The sequence below is a fragment of the Myxocyprinus asiaticus genome, chromosome 16 (assembly GCF_019703515.2).
Source record: "Myxocyprinus asiaticus isolate MX2 ecotype Aquarium Trade chromosome 16, UBuf_Myxa_2, whole genome shotgun sequence".
Taxonomy (NCBI): domain Eukaryota; kingdom Metazoa; phylum Chordata; class Actinopteri; order Cypriniformes; family Catostomidae; genus Myxocyprinus; species Myxocyprinus asiaticus.
In genome coordinates this window covers 26,452,878-26,476,628 of record NC_059359.1, presented here as the reverse complement: position 1 = coordinate 26,476,628, position 23,751 = coordinate 26,452,878, and the positions used below count along the sequence as shown (strand labels likewise).

General features: G+C 38.6%; 1 protein-coding gene across 1 annotated transcript in view; it reads right to left on the bottom strand.

The window, feature by feature from the left end:
• LOC127453783 (ephrin-A4-like) overlaps positions 1-23,751 on the bottom strand; it is a 93,950-nt gene that overhangs the window by 25,635 nt on the left and 44,564 nt on the right. Inside the window, exon 2 of the mRNA XM_051720481.1 lies at positions 6,006-6,301. Coding sequence (XP_051576441.1) covers positions 6,006-6,301 — 296 coding nt within the window. The remainder of the gene's footprint in view (positions 1-6,005; positions 6,302-23,751) is intronic.

Genomic DNA, 23,751 nt, shown 5'->3' with positions numbered 1-23,751 from the left:
CACACACACACACCTATCTAAATGAGGGAATACTACAATGATTAGTTCACCAAAAAATTTAAATTCAGCCATTGTTTACTCACCCCTGTGTTGTTATAACCCCATATGACTTTCTTTCTTTTTCTTAACACAAAGAGAGAAATTATGAAAAAATTCTGGGTCAAAACGCAGGGATGTCATAGAATGGCAGTTTATGGTGACTACATATTCAAGCTTCAAAAGAACACAAAAGTCTCATGAATGTTATGAAAGCATAAGATAAGTTTTAGTGCAAAACAAACCGAAATCTAATGTATTATTTAGAGAAAATTGTATTCTCTTGTGCGTGTTCATGAGTCTGCAGTTCTTTGCACGAGAGCAACAGTAGTTACGCAGCACACGCGCGATGGGGAGTTCAAGCAAAAACTCATTTTGTTTCGCTTCAACAGGTCCACCATGTCTGAAGAATTTGTAGTGGAAGAATAGATGCATTTTAAAGTGTGGAGGGTGAAGGTACCAGTACCGCTGCTCCCTATACGCATATAACATAGTCCTTATATACCTTATTCATGAACCAGAAAACAGTTGCGGAACACAGATAATCGCCTCGCACCATGCATAGCATTTTGGACCGGTGCCAGTTCATAGCGGCTGGGCTGTAGCTAGTGGGGTGGAGGTGGTAATGATTCTAGGGGGCCCGCAACAAATTCTAATCTTTTTTTGTTTTTTTTTTAGTAGGAAAGAGGCCCTGAACAATATACAGTCAGGGGGCCCAGAATACCTTGCTACGGCCCTGCATAGCAGATGGGGTTACAGAGCGCAATGCCAAATATAGAAACAATCGATCAACAGAATGTCCCTTTGCTCATCGCAGCTGCTTAGGACAAAAAACACTGATTAACGTACCTGGCCAAAAAAAAGTGGCATACTCTAATATTTTGTTGGACTGCCTTTAGCTTTGATTACGGCGCACATTTGTAGTGGCATTGTTTCGACAACCTTATGCAACGTCACAACATTTATTTCTGTCCGGAGTTGCATTAATTTTTGGCCGCGGTCTTGTATTGTTGACAGGAGAGTCGAACCACTCCGTAAAGTCTTCTCCAGCACATCCCAAAGACTTTCAATGGGGTTAAGGTCAGGACTCTGTAGTGGCCAATTCATGTGTGAAAATGATTCCTCATGCTCCCTCAACCACTCTTTCAAAATTTGAGCCTGATGAATCTTTGCGTTGTCATCCTGGAATATGCCCGTGCCATCAGGGAAGAAAAAATCCATTGATGGGATAACCTGGTCATTCAGTACATTCAAGTGATTCATTTTATTGCTGCGTAACATTGCTGGGCCTAGACCTGACCAACTGAAGCAACCCCAGATCATAACACTGCCTACAGAGGCTTGTACAGTGGGCACTATGCATGACGGGTGCATCGCTTCATGTGCTTCCCTTCTTACCCTGAAACACCTATCGCTTTGGAATAGGGTAAATCTGGACTCATCAGACCACATGACCTTTTTTCATTGCTCCACAGTCCAATCTTTATGATCCCTAGCAAACTGAAGTCGTTTTTTCTAATTAGCCTCACTAACAAGTGGCTTTATTGTGGTGACATGGCTGTTTAGTCCCAATCCTGTAAATTCCCGTTGCATTGTGCATGTGGAAATGCTCTTACGTTCACTATTAAACATAGCCGTAAGTTCTACTGTAGTTTTTTTAGGATGTGACTTCAATCGTTTTAGTGATCTCCGATCACGATCATTCAAGATTTTTTTCCGACCACATTTCTTCAGCGAAGCTGTCGGTTCACCACTATCCTTCCAGGTTTTAATAATGCGCTGGACTGTTCTTAACCCAATTCCAGTGATTTCAGCAATCTTTGCTTGATGCAGGCCAATAATTTGCCCTTTCTGAAACACAGTAATATCTTTTCTATGACAATGGGATACGTCTTCCGTCATGGTTGTTTAAGAAATGAGAAGCTACACACTGCATCAGTTAGGGTTAAAAGAATTGTTGCCAGCTGAAACATATTAATCACTGCAATAATGATCCAACCATAGGCTCTTAAGTATCTGCTTATTTAAATCCAAATGGCGACTTTATTTGTGGCCAGGCAGTGTAGAAAAGCTAACTTTTATTGCATGTAATTTTGTGTCTGAGTAGGACATGTGTGACTGTAGCTACTTTCAGCCCCATCTCTCTGTTTGATGGAGGACTCCAGTTAAAACAAATAAGGCTGGACATTGAAATGTATCTATTCTTCCGCTACAAACTCTAAGTTCTGTTCTCTGGTTAGTGTGCAGCTATGTTGTGTTTTCTGTTGTTAATATCACTGGTGGATCTGCTGAAGCGAAACAAAACAAGTTTTTGGTTGAATGCCCCATCTCGCACATGCTGCATAACTACTGTTACTCTCATGCAAAGAGCTGCAGACTCATAAGAATAAAAGCACAGGAGAATAACGGTCAGTTAATATTTTTATGAAATAATACATTCGATTTCGGTTTGTTTCTCACCAAATCTTACCGTATACTTGAGTCTCATGGAATAATTTATTAGACTTCTGAATTATACTTTTGTGTCCTTTTGATGCTTGAAGAGGTAGTCACCATAAACTGCCATTGTATGACATCACTGAGAAACATTTATTTTTTTCACAATTTCTCCCCTTGTGTTAAGAAAAAGAAAGAAAGTCATATGGGGTTATAACAACACAAGGGTGAGTAAACAATGACTGAATTGTCATTTTTGGGTGAACTATCCCTTTAAGAGTGTGTGTGTGTATATATATATATATATATTTAAAAGCTAATTATAATTACAATTATAGGGGAGACTGGGGCTGGTTGTCACACAGGGAAGTTTTCACAAAAGCTATATCTCAGTAACTATAAGATTTGTAGTCAAAAGTCCAATTGCATATACATATATATATATATATATATATATACACACACGTATATTAGCAAAGGTTTTGTATGTTGGTTTCAGTCAATAAGTTAAAAACAGAATTTTTGTGAATTCAACCTTCCAAAGTAAATTTTGACTGTCGATATATTTTTTTTTATAGCTCTTGGGTAAACAAGAGAAAATAATTGAACCACACTGGCATACATTAGGGCAAGAGTCAGCTATATTGTGAAGGCAGAATTTTACCAAAAAGATTTAAATGTTATCTTAGGACAAAGGTATTTTTCATGAAAGTCAAGTCATGTTGTCACATTTTTACCAGGGCAGGATGTCACATGTATTTTAAATGTCTTAAATTAATACAATTTATCAATTACAATATTTGTTCGTCAAAACAATGATTTGATATTTCTTACGTGACCCTTTTTTTAAAGTAGTTTCATGAATTGTTTTGTGCCTTAATAATTGTTTTACTTTTTACACGTTTTACACACGTTCAACGTGTATTCAGTTAAATGTATTAGTCAAAACTGAATTCCAGGGCAAAAATGTTTAATAGCTTTTTTGTAGCCAAGACTTTAAGGTAAGTGGTCACTGTATACAGAAATTGACTTTCAAAAATAAACCTGAGAAAAAAGCTCTCCCGATTTAGACTAACCAAAACCATAACCTTACCCTTAATAGAAAACTTTTTGCATTTTTTTAATTAAAAGGGAGTTTTTGTCATATTTAGCCAACTTCTAGGGACAAATTTGTCCCCAAAGTACAGCGAAGTAAACACACACACGTACCCACAGACACAAAGACACATCACACAAATTTAGATTGGACACACTGATCCCTTGTTTTGGATCCAGGATCAATCTTAAACAATTAGAAAGACAGACACATTGTTACACTATCTTTGAAGTGAACAGACAATCACAATCACACACACAAGCACACTATGAGGATAGGGGTGGGTTTGTGAAGTTTGACAATGGCTATGTGCATACACTCTTATGCTTGAACAATGCTCTATTGTCCTTGTCACCACCACCGTAATTTATGTAAAGATACTTTCCCCCCTTTCTGTCTCTTCCTCTCTTTTTCCCAGCCTCTCTCTGCCCTTTGTTGTGCCACTCTTCCTTTTCAAGCAGACTCTTTCCTCCTCTTCGTTTTTCTCCCTTTTGACTACCATCTCTCTCCCTCCTCTACAGACCTCAATGCCCAAAACTCACTGTCTTCGCTTACTTTGTGTTCCTAAATTGATTCTTTTCCCTTTCTCCTCTTTGTGCCCTCATGCTCTTCACCCATTACATTCAGGGTTTTATAACTACTCTCTTTTAGATTGTGTGCTTTTCTAAACCCTCTTATGATACATAAAGTGATAAAGGGAGGGAGAGAGAGTTACAGAGAAAACAACAGGAGGGTATTGAAGAGCTTTGGCCTGAAACCAAAGCTGCAAAAAACTAATTTTATGGCCACAGACCATCTTTCCTTCCTTTTAAAGCTTCATGTAGAGCAGTGTTTTCCTAACTTTTTTTGTCTTATGTAACATCAAAAGGGCTCAAGTACCTTGTTTCTTTTTAACTCATATTGTACTGGATATCATTTTTCTCCCCAATTTGGAATGCCCAATTCCCAATGTGCTCTAAGCCTTCGTGTTGGCATAGAGACTCGCCTCAATCCAGGTAGTGGAGGACGAATCTCAGTTGCCTCCGTGTCTGAGACCTTCAATCCACACATTTTATCACGTGGCTTGTTGAGCGCGTTACCATGGAGACACAGCGCGCATGGAGGCTTCACGCTATTCTCCGCGGCATCCATGCGCAACTCACCACACACCCCACTGAGAGCGAGAACCACATTATAGCGACCACGAGGAGGTTACCCCATGTGACTCTACCCTCCCTAGCAACCGGGCCAATTTGGTTGCTTAGGAGACCTGGCTGGAGTCACTCAGCACACCCTGGATTCGAACTCGTGACTCCAGGGGTGGTAGTCAGCATCAATACTCGCTGAGCTACCCAGGCCCCATCATTTAACATTATTAATTATATATAATATTATTAAGGTCACCTTCAAACAACATAAAATTTGATGTTGAGGGTAAAAAAAGACTAATCATTTAACACATAATTTATATTCAGCTTCTGCTGAAAATTATTTAACTTACAATTTTATTTCCCTTTTTTAAACTGAAAATCATGAGATTGATCACAAATAGCTATTATTATTATTATGATATACATATATCATACATAATTTGTATTATAAAATATTATAATATTTATAGTTCAAATAGTTCACCCAAAAATAAAAATTATTTCATAATTTACATCCTAGATGTGTTTGATTTTATTTCTTCTGCAAATCACAGAAAAAGATTTTTAGACGAATATTTCAGCTCTGTAGGTCCATACAATGCAAGTGAATGGTGATTAAAAACTTTGAAGTTCCAAAAAACACAAAGGCAGCATAAAAGTAATCCAGTTGTTAAATCCATGTCTTCTGAAGCGATATGATAGGTGTGGGTGAAAAAAAGATAATTATTTGAGCCATTTTTTATATAAATCTCCACTTTCACATTCACTTACATATTCTTCTTTTGTTTTTGGCGACTCACATTCTTTGTGCATATCGCCACCTACTGGGCAGGGAAAATTTATAGTAAAAAAGGACTTAAATATTTATCTGTTTCTCACCCACACCTATCATATCGCTTCTGTAAATATAGATTTAGCCACTGTAGATTTATGGATTATTTTATGCTGCCTTTATATGGTTTTTGGACCTTCAAATTTCTGGACACCATACACTTGCATTGAATAGACCTAAAGAGCTGAGATATTCTTTTAAAAATCTTCGTTTGTGTTCTGCTGAAGACAGAAAGTCACACACATCTGGGATGGCATGAGGGTGAGTAAATGATGACAGAATTTAAATTTTTGGGTGAACTATCCCTGGTTGAAGTCATTGATAGAAGAGCAGAGCAGAGATGGTGGAACCATATGCAAGATAAGAAGTATCTCTCATAAATATTCATATAAAGCCCCTCCCACCCCACCAAAAAAAATATGTGATGACACACATGCACAAACACAAAAGCACACCCCAGCTCCTGCTCACTTACAGCTATAGAAGTAATGATGTCCAGGCAGGAATTCAAAGCCCAGAGAGAATGGTGTGAAGCGCAGGATCTTTTCAGAGAATCTGACAGGGCCATAGGGAGCGTAGGGCTGGTTACACTCCCATCTCTTAATGGCCTCTTTAGTCTCCACACAGCCTCTGAACTGGTCCTCGGCCACCAGGTAGAGTGCCAGTGTCTCGATGGGGACAGCCGACGGGTGGCCGGCAGGATAGTGGGGACACAGTATATCTAGATAATCACTCAGATTGACCTGAACAGAGTAATTATCTCCCGTTAACCTGAGAGCAAGAGAGCGCGAGAGAGAGAGAGAGAGAGAGAGAGAGAGAGAGAGAGAGAGAGAGAGTTAGAGGGTGCATTTCTATCATGAGAGAAATTAATTGCCACAATCATTAAAAATGGCATTTTTCCAAGTCAACAGATCAGATTTCAGATGTGTCAGCAAGATCTGCACTGAATCACACTTTCATCTGTGCTTGCTTGGCTGCTCTGTGGAATATTATTAAGAGTTAGCGATCAATCACACACTCACTGCTAAAAAACAAATGCTTTAACATGACAGTAAAATCCTTACCATCTTACGATACGGATAGAAGGAAGCAGCAAAAACGTGTAATTGTAAAATAAGGATTAAATGTTAGGAAAGCTAAATTACCCTTAAATGCATGAGTGTCTTGCCAAACATTATTACATACTCAGGTTTTTAGAGATCCGGCCCTTATATCCAAGACAAATGTATCAACAAAATGCCCAGATAGTATAACATTTTTAAAAAACTTTAAGACATCAAACTGATCAAATAGCCATGTGTCATATGCCGTTGGAAAGCTCTCAAAGAGAATAATGCAACCAGCCTATTTTTTTTTTACTCACAGACAAAAATTATAGCGAGTAATAGCTAAGCACATGTCTTTGACATACATGTTACATGTAAACAGGTGCTGTTTATAAACTGCATTTTCACTTATAACTTCACAAAAAATAAACAGAACATGAAATATCACATAACTTTACTTAGAGGAGGGGATTTATGTAAAATTGAGCCCACACACAATGTAATCTGATGCAAAGACCATTAAATAATCCACATGAAGCATGTGCATACAGCACATAATGTGCTATCTGGCTAACATTTTTTTAGTTTTCCTGGATCAGATGACTTCATCGTAAATGATGTAGTACATTGTCCAGCATCATGGAACACTAAACCAATTGTATTAGGATTCAGATCGTTGCAGCCAGAGGTGGTAGTCATCCAAACATGGGCAGAGAGGATCGTTCACTCTAATTACATATGACCACCAAGAGATGGCATCAGGTACATGACACAGACTCAATGATGGCTCAGATGACACAATGGAACTGAATGAGATATCGTTACTTGTGCCTGCATGCATTGGAGAGAGAGCATACATTTAGTCATTGTTGAATTTGCATGTGTAATTAGTTCTTTTGTACAATTATTATGCTTTATTTGTTTTGAAAGGTCTTTAAAATGATACCAAACAATTGATCTCTTTTGTTTTTTGTAGAGTTATAATCCTTTAATTTTGGGCATGCAACTGAAACAGAAAATCTTTAAAGAAAACTTAAAGGCTTAAGCAAGTTTTATGGTATGAAATGATCAACTGCAAAAGAAAGCGAAACCCAAAGGATTTCAGTAAGGTCAAAAGATTCACACACACCATAAGATACGGACCATAGCTCTCAATAACAGCTTCATGCTAATTAGTGAGTTTCATTCTCTTCCTTACACACACACACACACACACACACACACACACACACACACACACACACACACACAAAGTCAAAAGTCAAGTTGCACTAATAGGGTAAGAATTAGCATAGAATGGCCCTTAGTGGTTTTGTAAATAAATTCAAGCTCAAATTTGTTTACACAATGTTGCCTTTAAAAGGAAGTGCGTACAAGGTCACCATCAATAGAAAGAAAAAAAGGAAAGAAAGAAAGAAAGTATATAAAGAGTTCATTGGTACTTAAAGTTCAGTGGAACTACAGACTGTAGAAAAACCAATGAGAAACAGCAAGGTAAAACGTCTAGAGCAGTGCAGATGAAGCGAGACGGAAAGAGGTGAGTATGGAAAAGAAAAGGGTTACAAAGCATGGGAGAGAGGCAGACAGTAGGAGAGACAGACACGGGGAGGGAGGTATAACGAAAGGCAGAGAGAGAGGGAGGGGTTCTGTTTTAATTAGTGGCCCTAGAGAGAGTTTGGTAGGAGACAGCAAGAAGACAAGATGGATTTTAATGGGTCTTTCTTCATTGAAACCATGCATGTGTGTGCCACAGAATGAAAGCGAGCAAGGGATGAGGCCACGGAGGAGAAGAAGACAAGACAGGATGTGAGAGCAAGCCGGCCAGTCCCGGTCTGTCACCGGGAGTCTTTTGTGAAGAAGCGACAGTGAACGAGGGAGAGGAAGACTGAGAGAGAAAGAGGACATACACGAGAAAAAGTGAGGATGGGGTTAAGTTGGTGGACTGAGAAAAGACGGAAAAAGGCTAATGAACGACTCCAGACTAGTGAGAGAGAGCAAGAGAGAGAGAGAGAGAGAGATAGAAACAGATGGAGTGCAGAGAGAGAAAGAGACAAAAAGTTAAACAGGAACAGTAAACTAGGTATCTAACCCATTGTCTATGGCCTAGTTTAAGGTGCACTTAGTAATTTTTTCCTCATTACAGAAGCTTTACCCCTAAAGAAATGAACAGTACTTTTGACAAATATGTTTAAAATCAAGTCCACTCACATAAGAAGATCAGTCATACCAGTAGCCTAATAAAAGCTGATTAATTTTACATGGGGCTGGGCTGACTCATGCTGAATATTACTTATATTCTATCGGTAATCTGAGATAAACTATTGCTTTTGCATAATACTGCATTCAGGTGTTAGTATAAGTACAAAGCGACTACCATATCAGCCACTGCAAATTTAACAAGAAATTAGTGAGAGCACCATTAAAAACATTTTCCTGAACATCTGTAATGTAAACTGGTAAGAAGCCAGATGGAATGGCTGATGTCCTCTTTCCATAAGCATATAAAATATCCATACACCTCAGTTTAAAATGGAATCATCAACAGTTATTAAATAATAACCCCCTGCTATATAAAGATCATCTCCTCATCAAAACCATCATGTCGTATTCCATCCAAAATCTGACAGCAAATATCATATTAACAAATATTGCAAGCTTGGTCAGTGATGAGATATCCATAAGTTGCTAATTAGCTGTCAAGAGAATGTAATTTTCATCAATCAGGCTCATTTGAGGGGATCATCTTCTCATCTAGTTAGAGTTTAGGTGTCAGATTTGAATAAATGAACACCGTACCACAATAAATGACGTTTATTTTACCCTTTGTCTTGTTTTTTACAGGTTAATGTGTTTAGAAACCATTCAGAGAATCAGCTTTCATGTTTAATTGTATTAGAGGTGGCCATTTGATAGGGGTGTTGAGGAAAAAACAATGTGTTGTGCATGATTCAATATGCATCTAAGAATCTAATTATTTACATGATAAAATACCTCCTATGAATAATTTAGAAAAAGCTTCCCTATCTATCTATCTATCTATCTATCTATCTACCTACGTACCTATCTATCTATGAAGTCAGAAGTTTACATACACCTTAGCCAAATACATTTAAACTCAATTTTCACAATTACTGACATTTAATCATAGAAAACATTGCCTGTCTTAGGTCAGTTAGGATCACTACTTTATTTTAAGACTGTGAAATGTCAGAATAATAGTAGAGAGAATTATTTATTTCAGCTTTTATTTCTTTCATCACATTCCCAGTGGGTCAGAAGTTTACATACAATTTGTTAGTATTTGGTAGCATTGTCTTTAAATTGTTTAACTTGGGTCAAATGTTTTGGGTAGCCTTCCACAAGCTTCTCACAATAAGTTGCTGGAATTGTGGCCCATTCCTACAGACAGAACTGGTGTAACGGAGTCAGGTTTGTAAGCCTCCTTGCTCGCACACAATTTTTCAGTTCAGCCCACAAATTTTCTATCAGACTAAGGTCAGGGCTTTGTGATGGCCACTCCAAAACTTTGAGGTATGCTTGGGGTCACTGTCCATTTGGAAGACCCATTTGCCACCGAGCTTTGACTTCATGGCTGATGTCTTGAGATGTTGCTTCAATATATCCACAAAATGTTCCTTCCTCATGAGGCCATCTATTTTGTGAAGTGCACCAATCCCTGCTGCAGCAAAGCAACCCCACAGCATGATGCTGCCAACCCCATGCTTCACGGTTGGGATGGTGTTCTTCGGCTTGCAAGCCTCACCTTTTTTCCTCAAAACATAACTACGGTCATTATGGCCAAAAAGTTAAATTTTTGTTTAATCAGACCAGAGGAAATTTGTAATTGTAATCCAAAAAGTACGATTTTTGTCCCCATGTGAACTTGCAAATGGTAGTCTGGCTTTTTAATGGCGGTTTTAGAGCAGTGGTTTCTTCCTTGCTGACCATACTTTCAGGTTATGCCAATACAGGACTCATTTTACAGTGGATATGGATACTTGTCTACCTGTTTCCTCCAGCATCTTTACAAGGCCCTTTGCTGTTGTTCAGGGATTGATTTGCACTTTTCGCACCAAACTACATTCATCTCTAGGAGACAGAATATGTCTCCTTCCTGAGCAGTATGATGGCTGCTTGGTTCCATTGTGTTTATTCTTACGTACTATTGTTTGTACAGATGAACGTGGTACCATAAGGCATTTGGAAATTGCTCCCAAGGATGAACCAGACTTGTGGAGGTCCGCAACTTTTTTTTCTTTTTTCTTTTGATTTTCCCATGATGTCAAGTAAAGAGGCACTGAGTTTGAAGGTAGGCCTTAAAATACATCCACAGGTACATCTCCAATTGACTCCAATTAGCCAATTAGCCAACCAAAAGCTAATTGTCTAAAGGCTTGACATAATTTTCTGTAATTTTACAAGTTTCTTAAAGGCACAGTTAACTTAGTGAATGTAAATTTCTGACCTACTGGAATTGTGATATAGTCAATTAAAAGGTGAAACAATCTGTCTGTAAACAACTGTTGGAAACATTAATCATGTCATGCACAAAGTAGTCCTAAACGACTTGCCAAAACTATAGTTTGCTAATATGAAATCTATAGAGTGGTTAAAAAAATTTGTTTTAATGACTTCAACCTAAGTGTATGTAAACTTTTGACTTCACCTGTATCCATCTATCCATCTATCTGATATAAATATAGAATTAAGCATTAAATATATATATATATATATATATATATATATATATATATATATTCAGTCAAATAATTGTTCTGTGAATTTTAAATAAGGAATTTAACCACACAAACGTCAAGACCAAGTCTAAACAACTGTAAAATAATTGAGTAATTACACAATATACAATAGACAACAAGTTTATTTATATTAAGCCACTGTAAACCACAGTCTGCTTGCAGTATTCAACCCTTATACATTTAGTCCTCCTGAAGAGAAGGTTAGCAGCACTAAGTTATGCATAATTACAGCATTATGGATATGCAAGTACCGGAGCTGAACTTTGCCGGAGTCAGACCCAGACAGTATTGTACTGCAGTTATAGCCTAATATTCAAACTGCTATAATTTCTGCACACCAATAATTACGTTTTGCTGTGGTTAGAAGCATGTTCCAGTACAGTAAGCATCTTTTTTAACAGATGGCAGAAATGAAAAAGCAATAAAGATGTAAAGGAAATACGTTTACTAGTGCCTCTCCTCCACACAGCGACTAGACTGATGACACAACCAGCCACCTGATCAATAGGTGTGACAGAGTATTGGTGATCAATCTCCATGACGGGTTAAATCGATTAGGAGTCAAACGCAACCCATACAAAGCCTTCTGATCAATTTGGTGCTGGTGTTCAACACCCCAGAGCTGCATAACATATCTCAATTAACACACACATTTGTACACACATAAATAACAGCACAAATTACTTAAAGCCAACAAATGTCTCATACATATTTTTGTTTACCAAAGGGTTACTGTGAGTGAAAAGGTGAGGGAGCGAGAGAAAAAAAAAGGGACATGAGACATAAAGCAATCAACAGAGAGAGTTGGCTTTGCCAGGCACACTGAAAAATGACAAATGCCCTGAGTAATAGAGAAAGGGTGGGGGAGATCAGTAAACTATGTGGTAATCATGGTCATATTCGCACACTGATAATGTGCTTTCCTCCCCCCAAGCAGAGATCTGCCATGCACTTGGGCTTGACACACTATGACTACGGCATAGGTCTGGGGTTTATAGCAGCTTCAATTGGCCAAGAATCACCCATTTACACAGGAAAAGCCATCGAACTGACATGTAACATGACCAGTCACAGTCAGTTTTGTAATTACAGGGTGTTTAGGGGTGGGTTATAGGAAATGTATCATACGATAATAAAAGACTGACATGGGGAAAAAAAATATTTATATAATGAGGAATGAGTCTCCATGAGCGATTGCACAGAAAACACATGGGAGAAAAGAAGAAAATGTGTAGAGTCTAATTACAGCACAGAAAACCTCATCATAGAGAATTTCATTATCATTTCATTATAGACATAACTAAGCAAACAATGCAGAAAATTCAGTTCTGCTCGTGGATATATGCTTCACTTTTTGCTACCTGCCTCAAACGAAACTCTGAATATCTTTAAAAGATTTTATGTCACTAACCTGGCAAACTTTTGCAAATTCTGTGATAATATTGTCCTCAAAAGCACTCACTCTATCAACGTGGAAACTTGTGAACACAACTCGGCTTCCAGGCGCACTGATAAAATGTCCTGTGTGTGTCTATTCACAGAATTTCCATTGAACCAGCCAATCAGATTTTATCGAGAAAGCATTTTCCAGTTTTGTGTGCTATAAGCATCAGACATTTAGAGAACTGACTGTGGGTGGTCTGTGGGTGTACCCTCTGAGGATGAGACTAGCACAAGAATATGTTTGGTCTGAAATGAACGGCCCCTCAAGTCTTCTGAAGTAAAACAACAGCTTTGGGTAAGTAACTGAAAATGTAAGCCTTTTGTGTTCCAAGTCTAGAACGATATGAGGGTAAGTAAATGATGACAGAATTATAACTGTTAGGTGAACTATGCCTTTAAGTGTGTAAATACTTAATGAAGTAGATTACCCTACAAGACCTATATAATATGTCTACAACATATATTGTGTCTGATTAAATCCTGCAGCACGCTAGAGCCAAACTGGAGTCATTATACCATTATAGCAGGCGCTTCATGGTTTTAATAATAGAACATACTCATAGCAAAACAAACAAACAAAAACAAAAATTTGTGGGGGAGTATACGCCCAAGCGTGAACATGAATGAAAATAGGGGCTGACCCTGCCAGCAGCACCTTTGATCCTTTTATAAAAGAGAATAATTAAATCATGAACAATTTCACAACCACAACGGAGGAATACAGAGCAGCCTCAACGAGGCGCGCATACCAAGTGAGCTACGCTCTCTAGCTCCAGTCTTACTGTATGCAGAAATATAATTGCTAAATGGACCTGATAATTGATCAACAATGCTGGGCTATCCATAGAGAAACATGAAAACATGCAAGGAAAGAAAGGGGGTGTGATGGTTGGGACAGTGAGGAGAAGATGGGGGAAGCAGATAAGCTCATTGGTTCGGCAAGCTCCAGGGCTGGTTAAGGTGAGAGTCAGGGGTCCTGATGAGCTCGATAGTGAAGAAAATCTGAAGCACACTAACAACTGTGAGGAGAGGAAAAGGTGTTTAATGTGGAGCTGCCTTGAGGCAACCAAAAGTAGGGTTATCTGAAAATATTTGATAAGAGAATGCAAAAAAATATAGAAAGACAAGGACTGTTGCAAAACCTAGTGAGCTGCCTTGCTGTCTGCTGCTTGCATCTTGCATCCAAACTCAAATGGAACCTCAAAAGTGACTGATTTGGAAAACTTTACACAGGCAGCAACTTCACGCAACACACAAATAGCGATCTTCACAAGAAACGCACAGGTGACTTAAATCGTGATACTAATAGAATGCAACAGTCAGGTTCCCAAAGTAGAAATCCCATTCATTTTCTCCACAGGCGAACTTATTTTTTAATGATAACTTAAACATTTAAAGACAGACCTATTCAGGGGCCTAGGTAGCTCAGTGAGTATTGATGCTGACTACCACCCCTGAGTCGTGAGTTCGAATCCAGGGCATGCTGAGTGACTCCAGCCAGGTCTCCTAAGCAACCAAATTAGCCCGGTTGCTAGGGAGGGTACAGTCACATGGGGTAACCTCCTCGTGGTCGCTATAATCTGTGGTTCTCGCTCTCAGTGGGGTGCGTGGTGAGTTGTACGTGGATTTCACGGAGAATAGCATGGGCCTCCACACGCGCTACGTCTCCGCGGTAACACGCTCAACAAGCCACGTGATAAGATGTGCGGATTGACGGTCTCAGACGCGGAGGCAACTGAGATTTGTCCTCTGCCACCCGTACTGAGGCGAGTCACTACGCCACCACGAGGACTTAGACCGCATTGGGAATTGGGCATTCCAAATTGGGGAGAAAGGGGCGGAGAAAAAAAAAAAGACAGACCTATTTGAGCTTCGAGGTTGTTAATCAATGTAAGACTATATGCTTCTGTTGAAGCCATCGGTCCACGTTATTTCAATGTAATTTATTAAAAGTTGTGTTTAAAAGCAGAATTCCTGGTTAAGAACTAGACTACCCATAAAGAGGAAGATCCTCAGAAGAACTGCAGCAAACAAAACAAACCCAAAAATCTCTGCAGAGAGCTCCGCCCACTCCAATGACAAGTGTGAATGACGTAATCAAGAGTCTTTCTACACTCTCAAACTAATTATATTTTTTAAACATCTGAATATATTGCAATAAAATGTCAATATTGTTTCTAAACTTCGAATCAACATTTTTAAATCAATAGTTTCATATTTTTCCATCATTTTTAATGACATTATGTCATTAGCAACGCTTCATGGGATTGTAGTTAATTTCGCTCATGAAAGATGTTAAGTACATAGTCTTGAACCTTTATCTTTTTGACCGATTTACAAATACTTGTTTGCTTCAAATTAATGTTAAGTAACATTGTGTTTCACCTATGAGCTGGATGGTTGTTTCATGGCTTAGAACTCTTATGAAGAGAAATTTCCTTATGGAAAAACTTTAATAGGAACAATACTTCAGGAACAAAGATGACTGAAAAAGTGGGTGGGCTCCATTGCACTATTGCCTTCTCTCCAATAGATACATTTAATGCTGCCTTAGATGTTTAAAAGATATCTTAAAAAGCAAACAAAAGGTTGCTGCCTACCTTTTGGAACAGTTTTCACATCTGAAGTGCATGATGCATTAAAATGCTTTCTAGGTATGCAGCTTACTAGTTTTTGGAACAGAGCAAATATGTAGTATGCACAGAAAGGAGAAAAATTGCTTTGTAGTTGGAAAGATAGAGGATTTGGTTGAGGGCTTAAGACATTGAGGACTGAAGGTGGGCTAGCACACTCTGCCAATACTAACTCTTCTAAGGAGATCACCAGCATGGGAACGAGGGATGCAGAGCAAAGGAAGAGAGGAGCAGAAAGGGTAAAACAAATGTTAGAGACCTTGGCAACAGGCAAGGCATCTGAAGGGAGTAGAGGGTGGGGGGGGGGGGGGAAATGAGTGAGGGAGTACAAAAGAAAAAGAATAAACTCTCATCCCCCAAAGGGGTTCCAACGCTCCACTGCTTTCTTAGGCAATGGTCCATCCCTCCATCACAGAGGCAAACACACAGATAGAGGCCAGGTTTCCAGATAATGTTGCACCTAAACTTACACCTTACGTTATTCTACATTGTACTCATCATACTTTCTTTTGTGAAACACAAAAGGAAATGTTAGACAGAATGTTAGCTTCAGTCACCATTCATTGTAATTGTTTTGATATGGGTGTGAAATAACATGTAAATAGTGAAAGAGTTTTCATTTTGGGGTAGACTATCTCTTTAAGTACAATGTACGTGCTACTAACGTTCTACTTGCTCCTTTGGGAAACCCAGACAGAGTCAATGGAGAAGGTGAATAGATTTAACTAAAAAAAATAAATAAAAAAAAAATATAACATTTTGAAAAAGAATCCAAAGGCTCTTGATCAATAGAGATCGCTCTCTTTCATCCACTCGCTCCATATCTTTCACTGCCACCCCCCCTTCTTCACTCACAAATATTTCATGTGACGCACATATGACCTATCTCAAAGTCATCCTCATATTCACCATTATCCCTCAACACTGCATGTTCTCTCTCTCTCTTGTTCTGTCTCTCTCTCTCATCAGGTCACGTTAGTCTCCAGGGTTTGACAGTCATGCTGCAGATGCAGCCCTGTTAGAGCCTGTTTGAATCAGGACTTCAGTGAAGAACTGTGTAAAATAATCACGCAACTGTGGACAATTACACTACAAAAGGGTTTGTAGAGACCTGCTTTACAAGTCGACATAAAATCAAAATTAACTTAATGTACATTCCAGGTCTTATAGTGATAGATTAATTGGTGCATTTTATTCCGAAGGAAAAAAGTTTTTCTTTGTAATCTTTAATATAAATATTTTAACTCTCCTCCTCTGAAACACCTTTCCTTTTCCTCTGACATCACTTAGGTTGGACAGGCTATCAGATAATGTTAACCAATAGCCAAACAGCTATAGGTCTGACTATAGGGTTGACTTTATTCTGGTATGAAATGCCCACTTTTGATTATTCAATCAATTCCTGATAGATATATAATGAAATTCCGTACTGCATTTTCCATTGAACATCCTGTCTCATTTGGAAAAATGCCACATTACGGAAGTAAAATGGGTTGCGACCGGCAATTCCTGTTGCTTTTAAAAACAAGCATATTTCATATATCACTTTCCTGTTTTCTCATTTAGTAGTTGATAACAATATGGATAAGATTATTAGAGGGATGGACATAGTGCCAAAATGGTTAAAAAAAAAAAAAAAAAAAAGGAGTTAAAATATCTTTAAACAGTCATATAATTTTTTTTAAAACAAGAACAGATACAACAAATTAATCTAATTGGCTGTGCTGTCCTGAGGCAAAGTAACATGTCTAGTGACTTTACTGATTCCCTGTTTGTCTCTCAGCTAAGCTCCTCTATCTAACAGAACAATGAGTAATTCATTTAATGTTTTCTGTAAAGTGATTTAAAAGAAAGAAATTGAGATCTGAATTCGAAACATAAAAAAAAAATAATAATTTAAACATTGAATTTGAAACCATCTCTTTATTATAAACTACTTTATTCATGGTGCATTTTGTTCTTACAATTCTATAGTCAACAGTAAATAAAAAATTGATAATTATGCAGGGAAAAAACAGGAAGACTTCAGGGATTCTCGGTTGTGTTTAGCATCCTTAACCATCACAACTCCAAAAGCACATACTAACAGCCTAAAAAAAAAATGTTCTGCCACAAAAATGCCCTTCCCCCTCCTGTGATAAACCCGCCAAAGCATGTGGCACATTCCCAAACCCTACCGTTAGCCCCAGCGCTAGCCCAACAGGCATTAAGCTCCTCACACGACTCTGATGTGTTCAACCGTTTCAGACTGTGTGTCTGCTCACTTGACCATGTTGTGTCTAACCTGACTCTTAAGACAGACAAAGACCTACTTGGCTGCTCACATAGGCCACCTGGTACCCCCCATTTACCCCTTTTTCCAACTCTTTTCTCAACCATTTCCTGTTGGCTTCCCTCTATGTGATGCTCTTTAAGTAGTCACCTCAGTCTCAGCACTCTTTCCTAATAGCACTGGCAAGCAGGAACTAAGTTCTTTGTTAAGGGATGTTATTTCAATGTGTGTTGGAGTTGTAGTGGAGGAAATGTGCATACACAAAAACAAACAGGACTTCTGACCTTAAGCTTCCTTTCTGGTGCCAACAGTTTGTATGTCTCTTTCTATCTCTATTAAGGCGCCAGGTGCAGGGCCACATGTGGTAAGGGGCTTAGTTTGTCTGCTGTGCAATGTTTAATGTTTTCAGTGTGTTTCCTGTTGAGAAGCTAGGTTTCCGCACATACTAACTAACATCACTCATATTAGAGTTCACACTAAGAGTGTTGCATTTACTTGTTGCCCACATTTCAACCTTTGTAGGGAGTCTAGGTATCTAGTTTTTGAGTGAAAATAAATAGTAGGGTAATTCATTTAAACTATTCTACCTCTACTCTCTCTAGCTGTGTGTATGTTGCAAATGGTGTAGCTCAGCCATGTTTCTGAAGATCTAGGAAGGGTTTTGATGATGCTGGCTGAATGATTTCTTCAGCTACTACACTGGGACTGGAAGCACAAAAAGGCCTCTGACTTTCAATTAAAGCCAGGGTTTTTTTCTGTCTGTGGACAGATACGTACAAATATCTATATTTTTTAATTATATTAAAAAATGTATTTCGGTAAAGCTCTACAAAAAAGGCAGCATTAGTTAACATGAACTATCACTGAACAACACTTTTACAACTATTCTTAGTTAAATGTTAATTTCAACATATACAAATACAACTCTTAAAATGTTAAAAATGTATACTTTAACATTAGTTAATGCATTATGAACTAACATGAACCAACGATTAACAATTGTAAACATCTAAATAACATTAATATTAACAAATATTGTAAAATAAACATTGGTCATTGTTAGTTCATAATACATAAAGCATTTAATAATGTAAATGAATAGAACATTTGGTGCATTAATGATCTGTTAATCATAAGAGCAGGTAATACAGCAATGTTTGTTAATGCTTTAATTAAATCTTTAAAGTGTGACCAGGCAACATGATCACACAAATAGCATGTGGTTTCCGAGAGTTCCAGTACCCTAGAATCAGCCACACTGCATCGGCTCCAGTGTGTTTAACTTCCCTTGTGGCACAACCGCAAGTGCGTTGCGTCAGCAGCATGGTAGACTGTCTTCGGATCCCACGTTGAAACCAGGAAGTAATCGTGCTCGCATAATCAGTGACGAGCACAACTCTAAGGTTGCATTTTTCCCTTTAACATTTAATTTTTACTTCACTGATGGTTAGGTTTAGGGTTGGGGGGACAGTTTATCTGAAAACAACTTGCTTCATAACTAACTTTTGGCGCCCCTCTGTGGACATTACACCCAGAAAATAGAGCTCACACATGCCCATAAACCCAACAATACATACTGCTTTGACCACTGGGGCAGTATTTCCAGTTTCAGTAAGCAATTTTACCTGAAGAAAAGTCAACCTACTGTTTCTGATTTCATTGTGAGCTCAGTCTGTACCAAGACAATTTCTATTTCTTTTTTATAATTGGGGGCCCCTGGATTGGTGGGTCCCTGGGTCTGTAAAGGTCGAAACTCTTTAGTTGGAATAAAGTGGCTGTATTTAGGGGTTCAGCACTAAGGCCAGTCATATTCAGAGCTAGAGGCTACTTGTGTTCCAGATGAAAGAACAGCACCAAAGATCTGTAGCTGCCTTTGCGGGGACAGAACAAGGTTGTTCTGCAGGTGCAGAGAATCAGGATATTGATTTTTAGAACAAGGCTTTTTGTGCCATAGCTGTAACTACACTGCAGCAAGATGAAATTAATTTCTAACATTTTGCTGAGTTGAAGTTGACAAAGATAAACACGACTAACTGAGCTAAGCTATATTCATTAGTATGTGGTATTTTATTTTTTTAAAAAGTGTAAAAATTTAGTAAGTGTAAATCAAAGTTGTAAATGTCAAAAGTCCACATTTCTGGTTACTAATAAATGTAAAAAAGTAATAAGTGTGGGTGTGTGCCAGTCAAAAGATCAAGGTGCTAGTAAGAGCAGTGGTCTTGTGGTCTGTGGAAGTGCATTATCATATGGAGCTGTGGTGCTCATTCGGAGTTCAGTTTGGGCCATGTTCCAATCTTATTTCCGTTTCTCATGTTTCTCTCTATGACTGTGTCTATATCAATAAAATGTAACAAAAAAAAAAAAACAACAGAGATCAGCCCTTGTCTAGAACATTCCAAAAGTCTGAGTTAAGGTGTTGCCCAATACACTTTGTGCTCCATTCACTTCCTTTCATAAGCCTGTGAGAGCGGAAATGCAAGCACAAGCGAAGGAGTTTGGTCATTCACTGCATACCAAAGTTTAAGTTTGGAAACTCTGACCTGTGAATTCACATAAGATGTAAAAAAATACTAACTTCATAGCTGCAAGGTCTGCAATGTTAGGGGAAAGTGGAGTACATCATTTTGAATATATTAGTATTACTATTTTGATGTATTATTATTATTATTTATGACACAGGTCAGCAACCTATGGCATGCACGCCAGCATTGGCATGCTGAGGGGTAATCACTGGCAAGCCAGCAACGGTGAGAGAGTAGAAGACTATTTTATTCATAAGAAATTCTGCACCTCCATTCCAATCTACATCTTGATGTAATCCTTCCTCATGATCATGCAGTGTGTTTTCATGAGCTGAATGGGAGGCTAAACAAAAAGTTAAAATGTGACGAGACTGCAGTATACCCAACAGACCCGTGCAGCGCGTGCAAGCCATTAACGTATCACGAAACGGCAGCGCTTCACTTTCGGTTAATCGTGCAAGTAAACATGCCCGCTTTGCTTTGGTCAGGCTGCGCGGATGACAGCCTACATTTCATGTTTCATTTGTTTACTGCTTTCAGAACAACACATGATGTAATAAAGAAAACACAACTATTAATCATTGAGATTTCCAACCCAGCATACAGGTACAGCATCCTTAAACCATGGTAACATTCAAAATTACATTAAAATATTAAGAGAAAACATAAACCCACATCATGGGGTTCAAAAATCTGAGTCTATTCAAAAAGAAATTAAACCTGGAAATAAAGTTTTAGGATTTTGCAGGTGTGCTTCACCGAAAGGGGCTAAGATAGTTGATTGGCTTGTGATGTGCGAATGGCTTGCACGTGCAGCGCGAGTCTCGCCACACTTTAATAGTGTTTAGCCTCCCATTCAGCTGATGAAAACACGCTGCGTGATCATGAAGAAGGATTACATCATGATGTAGACTGGAATGCAGGTCAGGTGCAAAAAACTTCATATAAATAAAACAGACTGCTCCTTTCTCGCTGTTGCTTGCGTGCTATCTATTACCCTATGTGTGATTTTGAAAAATGTATGAAATAATATAAGAAATATTTAAGATTCCACACAATTTCATGATCAGTAATCAAATAAGAACATTCGTGAAATTAACTGTTTACTCATTTTGTGCAAAAGGACATGTTTTATTTCATTAACGCACTTTCACAAGATGCTCTGTGAAAATTCACATGCAAGATTTCTCACATGCGGGTTCTGCACAAATTTTTGACTCAAGATGTTATGCTGATAATATCATTTGTAATGAAAAATAAACTATTTTACAAAATAGTGTGTCACACAAGTAAACAAAGGCACTGTAGGTGTTGACCATTTGCATACTCAATGCCTAGAGTGACCATACCTTTAGGAGCACATTAGAAAGCTGTAGTAGCTGCAATATAGACATTGTTCCTTCATTCAGTTCATTAATTTGTTCATTAGGCTTGTTCATTCATCCATTCAAGCTATTACATTACATGCAGACACTCAACAGTGACCTACATGCTACTGCTATCACCATATACTGTATAGCTGCAGGAAATAGGTTTGTAAAGTCCTCTAAAAATAAATGCGACTGTGTATAGATGGAGGGGTCTTTAGCATGGCACCGGAAGACTTTGTGTTCCCCGTCTTTAAACGCAATTATCACTGGGCAACGGTGCGTCCCAGGGCTCTCGAGGCCAGAGCTCAAACAGAGAGCTGGGTCTATTTTCTGTCTGTTAGACCATTGCCTCTTTCACCAAGAGTCAGCAGGAGCCACAGCACTACAAAGAACAGAAGGGGATGACTTTAGCATGGTGTGTGTGTGGTGTGGGTTTGAGCATGCATAAGTCAGGATCTGAGAGAGAAAGATTAGCAAATGGCCTTCTCAGCCTCGATGCAAACCTTGGTGCTGATGCATACTATTGAAGTGGACACTGGCTGGTTTTCTTGCTGAATACAGATAACGCTAATACCTACAGTACATAAAATAATAGCTTTTGGTGAATAACCCTGAGCATTTTAAGGCTCTTTTCCAGGCTTTTTCATCCATTTAATACCATGAAAGACACTTACCACCTACTTTAGGCAGTGAAAGAACCTTAAGAGCAAAAAGGAGCGATCATTTATTTTGTATTTTTTTGCCATGAAAAAACAAAAAAAATGCAGTCGCAATTAGGGAGTACAGTTTGGGATAGTGTGTGAACTAATAAACCAATGAAATATAATAAAGGGATAGTTCACCCTAAAACTCAAATTTGGACATAATTGTTTCTCATTTATATCATCCCAAGTCCAAATGACTTTCTTGCATGGAGCAAAAAGGAGAAGTTTTGAATAATATTCACACTGCTCTTTTCTACACAATCGAAGCGGATTGGGACCAGGGACAGCCCTGGTCACTATTCACTTTCATTGTATATAAAAGAGAGGCGTTGAGATTTCGAATGACATGAGGATGAGTAAATGATGACTTAATTTTTATTTTGGGTGATCTTTATCTTTAGGCAAACTATATTCATTATAGGGTGCAAAATTAATAGTGCTATGAATGTATTAATAATGTGAATGAATACATGTGGGTAAGGCCAGAGGTGCTGTGGTCTGGGAGTCCGCCAATCTGGAGCTGGGAGATATGCCAAGCATTCCACCCCACCCTTTCCTCCATCCCTCCACTGCTACTTCCAAACCTCAGACTAATGATGGTTTTGCCTTTTTGCCTTAGCTTTAAATACAACTTCCTCCTTTAACTACTGTATAACACAGCCAGAAAGTGCCTTTTCTGGGGGAGCTTTATAAAGGTCTGGAAAGAAAATAGGATAGAAAGAGAGAAGAGGAATGGAATAAATTAAAGAAAGAATATACAAATGTAAAGTGCATTCAGAGACAGGTTGTAGACCTGCTTGTAGATTTACCATTGTGGCAGCTGTGAGGTGCTATGTTGTACTGCTGCATCTATGTAGCAATGAGCCCCTCCAAGTCTGCAGGCCCAGCTGTCGTTAGTAAGTGGGTTAGGGCAAGCAGTCACAGGAGTTGCATACTCCAGTGTTCAACCCAGCACTGAGCTGAAAAGGGCGCCTGCTAAGCAAATAAGCAATAACGATAAATCTGAGCTGGCTTTGGGCATCCATCATTGAAAAGTGGGTCACAGATTTGATAGGCTAGGAACTCTTGCCTCTTTCTGCCTTGACTCATTTCTGTACAAGTCCAACTCTCGTTCCCTCCCTCCTTTCCTATCACTACATGTTCTGTTTTTTTTTTTTTTTTAACCATCTTCTCTTCCTGGTCCATTTCCTCTTTGTGTCACAAAGCGAGAGCGAGACAAAGAGACCCAAGATCAGAGGAATATTTCAAAGGATTTATTAACAATAACTAGCTACTTAAGCTATGCTGGCGAAGAGTGGAGAACAAGGCAAAAGTCTGCAGTAGCAGGGGGCGAAGTTCGTGGATAGTGTGTTCGTAGGCGAGTGAGCGTGTCATGGTAGTCAGGAGCAGATTTGTGAGGAATCCTCCACTGAAGCGTAGTGAGGTGCAGAGAACAAGCACACAGCAGAATGGAAGGCAATCACTCTCCCGACAC